The 12172-nt window shown below is 45.3% G+C and overlaps 1 protein-coding gene across 3 annotated transcripts in view; it reads left to right on the top strand.

The window, feature by feature from the left end:
• HEG1 (heart development protein with EGF like domains 1) overlaps positions 1-12172 on the top strand; it is an 83976-nt gene that overhangs the window by 22775 nt on the left and 49029 nt on the right. For 2 of the 3 annotated variants that reach the window (XM_060404377.1, XM_027956598.3), the window contains exons 3-5: positions 1246-1545; positions 7422-7775; positions 8697-9044. In XM_060404377.1, coding sequence (XP_060260360.1) covers positions 1246-1545; positions 7422-7775; positions 8697-9044 — 1002 coding nt within the window. The remainder of the gene's footprint in view (positions 1-1245; positions 1546-7421; positions 7776-8696; positions 9045-12172) is intronic. The other variant, XM_060404378.1, reaches the window with a different exon arrangement.

Here is a 12172-nt window from a genome sequence, read left to right as displayed (position 1 = left end):
ACAAAGAAGGCTAGCACCGACTAGATACCCACTCAGTACTAATATATTTCGTCTCTCTGTTCTCACAGCAAGTGATGAGGTCACATTACTGTCATTTTAGGAATTTGGAAACTGAAGCTAGAGAAATCCATCAGTCCAATGTGTGCAGGTCAGACAGTTAACAGATTTCAGAGCTGAGATTTGAGCCTAAGCCTGTGTATCTGAGCAAGGTGGGAGGGGTGGCTGAGGAGTGCAATGCCTGGGTCATGTGAGCGAAGATAGAGGAAGGAAGAGAATGTGGCCTCTTTGTGGGTGGTGAGGCCAGCAGCCTCCCTTGGGGAGGACGTAAGTCACACACAGACAAGAGGAGCAGTGGATAGAACAGTCATGTGGGTGGGGTTAGGCACAATTTTCCAACACTTTGAAAACCAAGCAGTTTTGATTTGGTGGGATGGGGAATGCACTGAAGATTTTTGAACAAGGCAGTCACATGATTGAAGTGAATTTGGGCAGGTGCATCTGGCAGATGGGTAGACGATGTCTGGGATGGGAGATGGAGCAGAGGTAAGCTGGAGTCCCAGGGAGCATCCAAGCAGACACAGAAAGCCGGATACCAGGTGCTAATGTATGGCCTGGTGTTAACATTTGGTCTGGTGGCTTTGGGGATGGCGTGGAAGGAATCAGTGAAGACTCTTCACAAAGGGAAACTGATACACTTTGGTGATGACCTAAAGGAAGAGGCTGAAACCATCAAAGACAACACCATCCCACCCGAGTGATGGGAGGTCTGGCTGGGGGACTCAATTCTGTAAAGGGTGTATTGGGCAGTATTTTACATTCCATTTGTGAGTGATGGATATAGAGCCTAGAAGCTGTGTGTGATGCTGCCTGGGTTTGTTGGTCATTCAGATCGTGGAAATTTTGTGTTAAATTTAAGTAAATTCTGGGACCAGCTTTGTGGAATGTGGGTGATGTGTCGTGATCCAAAACCGACCTGGTTCCATGTCGTCTGATATTTAGCTTCTTTGTGCTCCTTTGTTGATAATTTTACCATAAAATGCAGAGCCTTTGTTTGCGAGATCTGAAAACAGCCTTTGTGTGGGTCTGTGGTCTCTGCTTCAGGAGGAAATTTTTCAAAGAATGAACAGTTGCTCCTAATTTCTAATCGTGTCTGTTTTATAGAGGTCAGAGGTGAGCTCACTCAAAGATGGTTCAGACGTTTGGAAGTCTGCTGGTGGAATTTTAATTGTGTCTGTCTACTTTCAGCCTGGGGAAAGCGTCAACTGCCATCCAGCAGTTCAGGGTCAGAAGCAAGAACTGCCCCTCTTTCCATGGAGAGTGGAACATCCTGGGGTTCCCCGGCGGGGGGACAGGGGCTCCCCGAAGAAGTGACTGTGCACACCCAAATGGCTGCCACTTCAGTTTTGAGCCAGTCTTCTCTCCCTGCTGTGGAGGGGGGAGAAGAGACCGCACTCCCCAGGCAGAGAAATTCCTCAGGACCAGAGCCCTCCTGGCCGCCTCTCTCCAGGACATCGGCTTACTCCCCTCCCTCTGACCATCCCTCATGTGAGTGCTTCTGTCCCAGCTTCACCCTCTGAAGTCATGCAGAATAGAAATAAACAGCCCTGAATGTCCAGCCAGTACAGGGGCTACGGGGAAAGACTTTAAGCACCAGTGCAACGTTTTGGGGGTTAAAAGTACAACCTGCACAATTTATCTCAGTGCTGAAGTTCATATTTAAAATGTGTTTTCTTTACTTGTATAAGGAAGAAAATAATAGTTGGTCTGGTAGCTGCTCCAGACCTTTCTCTCCACCAGGCCCTGCTTTTTCCGCTTTCCCCTGCATATACACATACACACACAACCAAGGCTGAGCGTGGCAGTATGTGTTCTTGCGTTAGAGACCAGTTCCAGGGTGAATAAAATGGTGAACATTGTGCCATTCGATAGAGAGTTATATTTGTATTTCCTTATTATTGCAAAAATGTTTCTTTCAATGGCAAAGATAATACACAGTTATCATTTCAAGAAAACCCATACAGGCAGGTGTTTGCAAGGTTGTAGCGGTGGATCACTGGGCCCTTTGTGTTCCAACCCCTGGTCATCAGTTAAGTCTCCATGTAGGTGTCCCACCTCCACTGAGCCTTTCATCAACCCTCTGAGCCATGCACCAGGTCACACTAGCTTATCCTTATCCATCTTAGCCTTCTACCCAGCTGCACTGTAATCCTCTGAGGACACAGACTGTGTCTGTTACTTCTCTTAGGGTCCCCTGCCCCACAGCGAGGTGCAGTTGATGAGGAAGGGGTGAGCATGTGCCAAATATTACGGGGTTCATCTGGCCGCAGGCCAGTGCTGGAAACTTCGCCCACCATTTCTCTTCTACGAGGTTTCATTCTGAGCCTGTGCGTGCTACTTGTGTTTTCATCTGGATGCCGTAGGGAGCAGGGCCCAGAGGGTTGGAAGAATCCTTGGGAAATGGAGCTTAGATGGCTTCAGACGTTGCCATTTCAGAGGATGTTAGAAATACTTTACAGGACTAGGGGTTCGGGTTTATGTCATCAAAGTGAAAACGGAGACCCCCTCTGGAATACCTATCGAAAGCAACCCATTCCCTTTTCATATACTCTATATAGTTTCCTGCCAACTGGGTATGTATATAATTTATGATTCATATTTTTAGGGGATTGCTTTTAAAATTATTCTTAAACGTTGGTTAGATTGGATAAAAGCTGCGATCCTTTCCGGCTTCAAAGTCCTGTGGTTCGGTGGTTTAAGAACCACTTTACGAAACGGTGGAAAGGAAGCATTTTCTAGGAAGCTAAACTTGACTCTGGTCTGGGTCATTTAATATTTATACTTTAAATTCAACCCACTGCTGTGGTATATTTATTGTGGTATATTTGAAAATCAGTCTGTGTTTCCAACTACTGGCCTTGACTGTAGTCATCTGTACTTTCAGAAAAGTGTTTAGCCCTCCAGTTCCTTCATCCTTTTCGAACCTCATACTTTTAAGTTTTGAAGTGGTCTACCATATCGTTCCTCTTCCTTAAATGCTTCGCTGAGCATTGCTCTTCCTTCTTAGTGAACCAGTTGTTCTGTGCCAGGTAGAGTCCCACCTCCCTCTTAGATACTGGAGGGGACTTTGGGTGCTGTTCAATGCAGGGAGACCCAGGCATTCAGGATGTGACTGCCAGCCGTCTGGATCTAGCCTGCTAGCCCCATCCTGCTGCAGGGATGTACAGGGGCCATGAACAAGGGCCTGAGCCCATGTGGAGACGAAGCTCTGTTTTATTATTTTGTTTATTTTGTGTTTTGTGCTGGGTCCTCATTGTAGCATGTGAGCTTCTCTAGTTGTGGCCCATGGGCTTAGTTGCCCCTCAGCGTGTGGGATCTCTGTACCCTGACCAGGGATTGAACCTGCATCCCCCGTGTTGCAAGGCAGACTCCTAACCACTGGGCTACCAGGGAAGTCCCAAAGCTCTGCTTTATTTTGAGTGCTGGGCGGGTCCCTGCTGGCCTGCTAACCAGAGCTCTAGTGTATCTTCTACCTCCCCTGAAACCTGAATTTTGAGATGTAGATTTCCTGACTGTGGGATCTAGGAGTTCTAGGCATGCAGGCAAGAGTGCTGAGAAAGCCAGCAGGACTTGGCAGACCCAGACTGGGAGTCACCCAACCCAGCTGGCCTCTCCGTGGGGAATCGAAGCCAAGAGGGAGTGTGGCGGGGGCGTGTACTTTGTGACACTTGGCTGCTTTGTCACTAGTGAATGTGACCCTGTGAAAGTCCTGGCACTTGGATCAGTCAGAGGACTGATGCTGCTCACTAGGTGAGTGCTAGGATGGCCAGCCAGTAACATGGCTTGGGGAGGATGGGGGTCCTTATTTGAAACATGAAGGGATTAGAACAGCTGATCCTGAAGATCCTTCTAGTTCCAGCGTCTGTTGTTCCAGACACATCAGCCTTTGTATTCTGTGACTCTTTTCACTTTTCATTCTGCTGCACACAGATGTACACACAACATAGCCTTTCTGAGGCTTGGGTAGCCAGGAGTTGCCTGCTTCCAAAAATAAATTACACGCTAATAAATATATGCGTTAAATCAAGTATAGGCCTAGACAGCTAACTCAGATTTCAAATACAGAGATCAGAAGCCATTTGAAATTATTTTGCTTCCTGCTTTTTTTTTTCCTTCTCTACTTTTTATATTTTCTCGAATGACCATGTACTATTTGATAATTAGGGGGAAAAGTAAGCAAAGCAACTAATAGGGAAAAAAGTTCTCTTTTAAAGGTGAAAAGAGATATGCGTATGTTGAATTATGTGAGAGTGGCTACAGTTGAGTGCTAAATTTAGTACCGAGCTTCCTGGAAACCAGGGCACAAAGTGAAACTGGGTGGGGTGTGATATATTGTCAGATAAAGTGAGTAATACAATTTCATCCATAGGCTTCAGTGTTTTGGGGGCAGTACCTTCTAAGAGGAATTTTATATAACGAATATTGAGGATCATACTAGAAAATACCTTCAATTGCTGTTTTGTGGAAATTGTGCTAATGTTCTTTAAAAGGTGATGTTTTCTATATATACTCAATAGGAACGGAGGGTGTAGTAATGGATCTCAACTCATGAAAGTGTTTCTGTGGGCGGCCGAATTGATATGGTCCAGGTAAATTGCTTTGTGGTGATTTCACTTTGTAGAGGAAGAGAATATAAATAACTCAGAAGGTTGTAGATTTAGCAATACCTTTCCCAAATATCAGCTGCTTCAGCAAGATTTTTGGCAAGTTCTGGATCACAGCCAAGTCAAGGGCAAGCATCGTAATATGTGCCGGAGGCTCCAGTACATTGTGTTGTAATGGGAGAGGGACCCATATTCTTTCCCCAGAAGAGCAGGTGTTCTTTTCACCTCTTATTATAAATATCAGGGAATTTAGCTTGTTTCTGCTCCCAAATGGATGGTCTTCTCATTTTTGAATGGCTGCTTCAGGGGTAGAAAATGAGCAAGGAAGGGTGATTATTGAATAATCAGTAGTGCTGGTCTGCTGATTAGAAACATGGTACATTTCCCCCTAGATGTATTCAGCAGGTGCTCATTTGGTAACATAAGTGGTGATTGTAGGTTAGTTTGACCAAGCTTTTCTCCTTTTATTAAGAAGCACCAACTCTACAGAAGTATCCACACTGCTTAGTAGCTTTACTGTGAGCATTGAATGAGATTATACAAATAAAGTCTTAGGTAGCACAATCTGTGGAGGTGTACGTAAAGTAGTGGCATATTGTTATTAGTTGAAAAGGCAGCTTGTAATACTGATGATAATGAAACGGTGAAACAGTGTTCCATGGAGCCTCAGGGTCAGGGAAAACCTAGCCATTTTCCTTTTGTGACTTTTAGCGGTTGTGATGTTTACGGGTGTATTTCTGAGGCCATTTGCTTTGCTGGACAGGTATTCAGGCTGAGTCCAATAAAACCGTCACTGTGCACTGAGTCAATGAAATAATGCAATTTACTGGGAAGAAAAGTGTTTTGAAAGAGCACTCAGCAATCCGATGGGGCTGTAATTGGCGGATATAGATGGTGACGCTAATGAAGTTAGGCCCAAGAAGCTAAGTAGGTGAGTGAGGATTTGGGACATGTCTGTGTTGTGCATTTTTTTTTTTTTTTTAATACTGAACCTTTTTTGTTAGTTTGTAGCAGAGAAAGGTTTATTTCAGGGTTAAGCAAGGAGAATGGATGCTTGTGCTCAAAAACCCCAGGTCCATTTGTTTTTGTTCTTAAGTAACTCCAGTACTTTGGCCACCTCATGCGAAGAGTTGACTCATTGCAAAAGACTCTGATGCTGGGAGGGATTAGGGGCAGGAGAAGGGGCCGACTGAGGATGAGATGGCTGGATGGCGTCATGGACTCAATGGACGTGAGTCTGAGAGAACTCTGGGAGTTGGTGATGGACAGGGAGGCCTGGCGTGCTGCGATTCATGGGGTTGCAAAGAGTCGGACACGACTGAGCGACTGAACTGAACTGAAGGGATGGCTTATAGACTGCAACTATTTTTGTTTCCAGGTCTCTCTATTTGATTTAATTACTAGTTTTACGGATTGCCTGCATCTTCCTTGTCTCCCTGAAGGTCCAGCAACCAGAGCCACAGCCTGTGTTCTAGGTATACCTGGTTCTGTGGTTTTGTACAAAAGTAAAAGGAGCCTTTTTGTTTCCTGTGCTCACTCTCTATGTATATATTTAACTTTTATTTGTGCTTTTGTTATGACTGCGTATTGGACTGGTCTTCAAAGAAACGTTTATAATGAGGACTTTATTTTTTCCTTTCCTGGGTCATAATTAACAATTTGAAGCGTTTCATTTTATAGGTATACAGAGTACCTTTTTTAAAAATTTGGCTTAAAAAGAGAAAAAAAGCACTCTTCCTTCTTGCCTCTGGGTCTTCTTGCCCACTCACCATGCTTCCCTGCAGTTTATTCCTGTTTGGCATGAGGCTTTCAGTGTACCCTTCTAGAGGTCATTTCTCAGGGTGTCCTTTGGAAAGTTCTTTGTGGAAGGGAACCACCACCAAGCCACTGTACTTCTGTAGAGCAGATTGTCCACTTGGACCAATGGTGTGTTATTCAGTTCTGGAGGCTCTTGACAACTGATCCCGTGTCTGCCATCCATTTCATCAGAAACATTGTTCCCAACCTGGAGTCCTTGGGACCCACTGGAGTACTGTGTGAGCCAGTCTCCAGAGCTTCATGAGGTTAACTCCAGGGATGTAGCCTGTTGCTTTTGGGTGGAATTAAATCAAATCAGTGGGGTAATGATGAGTATCTCCTGCTGATTAGAAGCTCTGTTACTTAATAAATGCAGCTTGGTTAATGGTCTTTCGAAATGTCAGTTTTACAATGGCCCTGAGGTGGCAAGTAATAAAGAACTGTCGATGGTGGCAAGGCTGGGAATAACTGTTCTAGGCCACCATTGTTCTGACTGTGGATGCAAAGCCCAAGGCCTCCTCGCTGGTGACTGGGTCCCCTGTAATGCACCCACTTTTATGCATTTTTAGGTATAGGCTTTAATCTACAATAGCATTTGAACAAAAGGCTTACGTGGCTAAAAGAAAACAAAACACAGACTGTGTCACAGTGGTCTGTCCTATATAAGTTATAAGGTGGAACTCAAGAACAGAAGTTTTTAGCTTCTTCTATATAGACTGACGCAAGTCAGGTCTAGAGGCTTTCTGCTGTCTTCCTCTTAGCTTGATCTGAAGCTTTTGTTGTGCTCAGCAAAGGACCTCATGCTTCTCCACTTAGCGCTGTGAAAAGAGGGAGAATGAGTGTGTTAGCTGTGTTTATCTTTTAGATCCACATTACATATATTCATCTATCACAATGTAAGTAACATCATTTGTATCCAGATACACCCTGGCTAGTCTTAAAGCATATTTTCTTCCGTTCTAGCTTCTGGAAGCATAGAGGATTTAAACAGCTCTACTGCTGTCCACAGCTCCTCGGTGAGTGGGACAAAGAGTGTCCATGTTGCCACCATGTTCCCCAACAGTGTCCGAAGGACGCCCCAGTCTTCAGCCATCAGTCTGCGACCTCTGAATGAGACAGAACATTTCCCTGAGGACCCTGATGTTGCCATAACTTCATCATCAGTCCATCCTTCCCCCTCGGAGGCAGACTTGAGAAGAAGCAGTGGAGTATTCGGGAGCCCAGGGGATGGGGCATTCACAGGGCTGTCCACAGAAAGTGCATTTGGTCTTACACCTTCCAACGTCTCAAGGGAATTTTGGCAAAATGATTCTCCAAGTAAGTCTTCAATCTCTATTTGATGTATTATGGACATGTAAAAATTGTTGAATTTTCTCAAGGGGTCACTTCAAGACCATTTGTAATCTTTAAAAAAAAAAAGATGACAACTGTGTTCTTGGATAACACTATCTCTTTTATCTGGTAGACCACATTATCACATTTTGATATTCAGCGTGACAGTGTTGTGAAATTAGTCAAACAGGCATCATTCCTCCTGCTTTCTTGTAGATGAGGAAACTGAGGCTCAGCTGGTTTAAGTAGTGAGTGCCTGATCTTTATCTCACTCACGGCAGAGCTGAGACTCCCACCTCCCAGCTCCTGGTGCTGATATATCTTGTGGCTCTGCAGCTTTAACTTCAGACTCAGAGCTGGCCGCTCTTTAAAGCCAGCTTCAGTTATCTTATGTACAGATCATCTTCACAAATAAAATGTGCAGAGTATATAAATATACTCCTCAAGTTCATGGTTTTAGTGAGCCCCATAGTTGATTTTTTTTTGCTGTATTTCAGAATTAGAATAATCTTTATTAATAATAGAACTGCCTTAGGAAAATACTGACTAAGCATCATATTTGGGCACATTGTATTTGATGGTGTAGCAGCATACCCACTGGCTCACACTACCCCGTGTTTTAGGGGAAAGAATAAACCACTCAGGCCTGTAAGTGACTCTGAGACTTTGTACGTACTGTTTAAAAGCTCTGCTCTTCACCAGTTTTTGGTATTGCTCTCTTATTGACACTGAATAGTTTTGAAATCATTGTTTAGAACATGAAAGCGTACCTCAGGTCACGCGTATAGTAAACACTGTACAAGGTCCTTGCAAAGGGCACCTTCTCTTAGGGAAGACTCGTGTCTTAGTTGTGGAGGGATCCCTCTTACATCCACGTAATGGCCTTTTGTGTCTGACACCTTTCAGCCTCCGGAGGACCCCAGCCGGCCAGTCGCTCTGGTGCAGGGAATGGCAGCCCTGTGTCTCAGACAGAAGCCTCCTCTCGGTCCCTCCCTCCAGTCGGAGGTGGAGAGAGCACCGCTGTCTGGTTTTCCGCCGGCAGCGAGCCCTTCGCAGGTGCGGCAGGAAGCTCCGCTTCCCATCCTGAGGTTGTGAAGGCTTCAGTTCAGACCCGCTTCTCAGCCTCCGCCCCGCAGTCTCGAGGAAGCCACTCAGCACTGTATGAAATGAGCTACTCTGAGCTGGCCACCGAGTCCTTGTCTTCATCGTCCTCAGAAAGTCTGGGCTTCTCGGCACCTCGCGGGGAGCGCTCGAGTGAGTCTCCATCCGCGGAACCGCACCCCCAGGAGGGTGGGGGGCTGCCTGAGCTTGATCTTCAGTGATAATGAAATGGTTCTGCAGGCCTCTCAGTATCTCCAGGCCATCCTTCTAGCTGGTTGATACCCATAAACCTGTATATCCCCCAATTTTTCTGTAATGTCTCCAAGATGCTGCTGTTATCACTTGCCGCATACAGCTCGCGGACTTCTCTGCAGTGTCCTTCCAGCCCTTAGAGCTCACCCCACACCCCCACGCTGCCGCCGTCACACAGCTTCTGGAAGGTGAGCGTATCACCTCCTCGTGAGTGGTTGTTCATGCCAGGTCTGGGCTTCCATCAGGAGACATTCTCCTTTCCCCCGTTTAAACAGCCTTATTGTACTATATTTCACATTCTGTACAGTTCACGCATTTAAAATGTACAATTCAGTGGTGGTTTTGGTATATTCACAGAGTTGGGCCACCATCACTACCGTCTGATTCCAGAATGTTTTCATCACCCCAAAAAGAAACTGCTCACTGTGGTCTCTCCCCACTCTCTGCTCTTCTGGGCCTCTGACAGCAGCCATGAGTTTGCTTTCTGCCTCTATAGACTTGCCTACTGGAGACGTTGCTTCCAAATGGAACCATAGCATGTGTGGCCTTTTGTGTTTTTCACTTAGCATCAGGTTTCCAAGGTTCATCCCTGCTGTGGCGAGTGTCCGGGCTTCATCCATTGGCAACATTGTTGCCAAATGCTGTTCCTTGTATGGATGTGCTGCGTTTTAATTTGTACTTCTATCAGTTACTGGATATGTGGGTTGTGCCCACCTCTTGGTTATTATGACTAGTGCTCTTGTGAACATTCTAGAACATGTTTTTGTGTGCACATATGTTTCCTTGGAATTGCCTTGGAATTGCCAGGTTAGATGGCAGCTCTGTTTCTGACCTTTGAGGAACTACCAAACTGTTTTCCAGAGGGGCTGCACCATTTTGTATTCCCACCAGCAAAGCAGGAGGGTTTTAGTTTCTTAGCACCTTGAACACCATTTGTTGTTGTCGAGCTCTTTTAATTCTAGTGAGCTGACTCATTGGAAAAGACCCTGATACTGGGAAAGATTGAGGGCAGAAGAAGAAGGGGGCAGCAGACGATGAGGTGGTTAGATAACATCACCGACTCGATGGATGTGAATTTGAGGAAACTCCAGGAGATAGTGAAGCATGAGGGCGCCTGGTATGCTGTAGTTCATGGGGTCGCAAAGAGTTGAACATGACTTAGCAGTTGAGTAACAATAACAGCAATTGTAGTGGAGGTTAAGTGGCGTCTTAAGTGGTATTGGATTGCAGTTTTCCCAGCTGACTAATGATGGTGAGCATCTTTTCATGTGCTCATTGACCATTTGTATATATTCTTCGGAAACGTCTGTTTAGATCTTTTGAACCTTTTTAAATGGGGTTGTTTATCTTTCTTTAATTGAGTTGTGAGAGTTCTTTATATATTCTGGATACTTGTCCTTCATCAGAAAGATGATTTGCAGTCATTTTCTCTTATTCTATGGGTTGTCTTTTAACTTTCTTGCTGTTATCCCATGAACAGCACGAATCTTTTAATTTTGATGAATTCTAGTCTGTTGCTTTAAGAAAACTTTTCCTTTGATGTTCCTTTTTAAGAATGTTTTTGGAAAATATTTTGAGAACAATTCTCATCAGCCTTATCAAAGTAAATTTCATGTTGATAAACCAAAAATACAGTAACTTATCATTTAAGCTTATAATAGGTTTGAGTTCTTACCTCTATACCACTAACAATGGAAGCTCTTTTCCCTGCTATGAGTTCTCTAATTAATGAGTAAAATTAGCATTTATTGTTTACTACTGATGTGATATGGAAAAGCATATGCTTTGTTGTAAAGAATACCGCATGTGTGGGTGGAGACTATTTGTGCTGTTTTACATCCAACCGTGGAAAACACACTCTTTCTGTCACTTAAACACAAGGCATCCTTTTCTGCCCTGCCCCTGTGGTCTCAGAAGTTTCGCCTTCGCAGGCCTGGAGTTTACATCCCATAGAGTTTCCCTCTTCCATCTCTTCAGTACCTACATCTTCAGTCAGGGTGCAATTGGTGTGTGGGGACAATGTGACTTCAGTGTGAGTGGCACGTGGGGTTCTGAGGCACCAGATGAGGAAGAGCCATGTTCCTGAAACCACCTGCTCTGGGATTACATAACACTTTCTCTCTTTTCCCTGGAATCACCCATAGCTCACAGCTTCTGCCGTACAGCTTTCAGGTTTCTTGGGTCATCCCTTCCTCTGGGTTCAGATGCAGCCCCTCTGTTTCAGGGGATGACTGCCCCCTGTGTTGTCTATCAGCCTGAGAGGGGTGGTTGGCCTGCATCATCACAGGCCTGTCCTCTTTGTCAGGGAAATTGTGGCCAGGCACGCTCCGCTCTCCAGCTTCTCCTGGTGGACTCTGCGTGGGTCTCTCTTAGGCACCCCCGCGAGGGTCAGATCGCATCTGCGACCAGGTCCTGGCTTTCCTGGCGCCACCCCAGCTCCCTGTGTGTGCCTGTGCCCCTGCTCATCCCTGCCGGTCAGCTAACACACACCTGTCATGGAGCGAGGGCTTCCCAGGTGACACGAGCGGTAATGAACCCACCTACCTTTGCGGGAGGTGTAAGAGATGTGGATTCAGTCCCCGGGTTGGAAAGAGCCCCTGGAGGAGGGCACTGCACCCCACGCCAGTATTCTTGCCTGGAGAATCCCTTGGACAGAGGAGCCTGGGGGGCCACAGTCCATGGGGTTGCAAAGAGTTGGGTATGACTAAAGCCACTTAGCACTCGCATAGCGAGTGAGCTGACCTCATACTCAGCTTTACATCCGTTTTCCACCAAGGTAGGTCTCTCAAGGACTAAACTGACTTAGGAATTGGAATAAGAATCAGAAAAGAGCCCGTTTTTCGCATTAGATCCAGATTATGAAGCAGTTAGGCCAAGAAGAATTGGTCCTCATTTTCCTCATTTCTGAAAAGAAGGATTTATTTGATAATAATCTAAGATTCTTTAAGTTTATAGCATAAAATATATACCCAAGAAAAAAGGAAAAGGATATTTATTCATGTGTCACCTACTCCTATTCAGTCCCACCA

Source organism: Ovis aries, chromosome 1 (assembly GCF_016772045.2).
Source record: "Ovis aries strain OAR_USU_Benz2616 breed Rambouillet chromosome 1, ARS-UI_Ramb_v3.0, whole genome shotgun sequence".
Classification (NCBI taxonomy): domain Eukaryota; kingdom Metazoa; phylum Chordata; class Mammalia; order Artiodactyla; family Bovidae; genus Ovis; species Ovis aries.
This window is presented reverse-complemented; position numbering and strand designations above follow the sequence as displayed.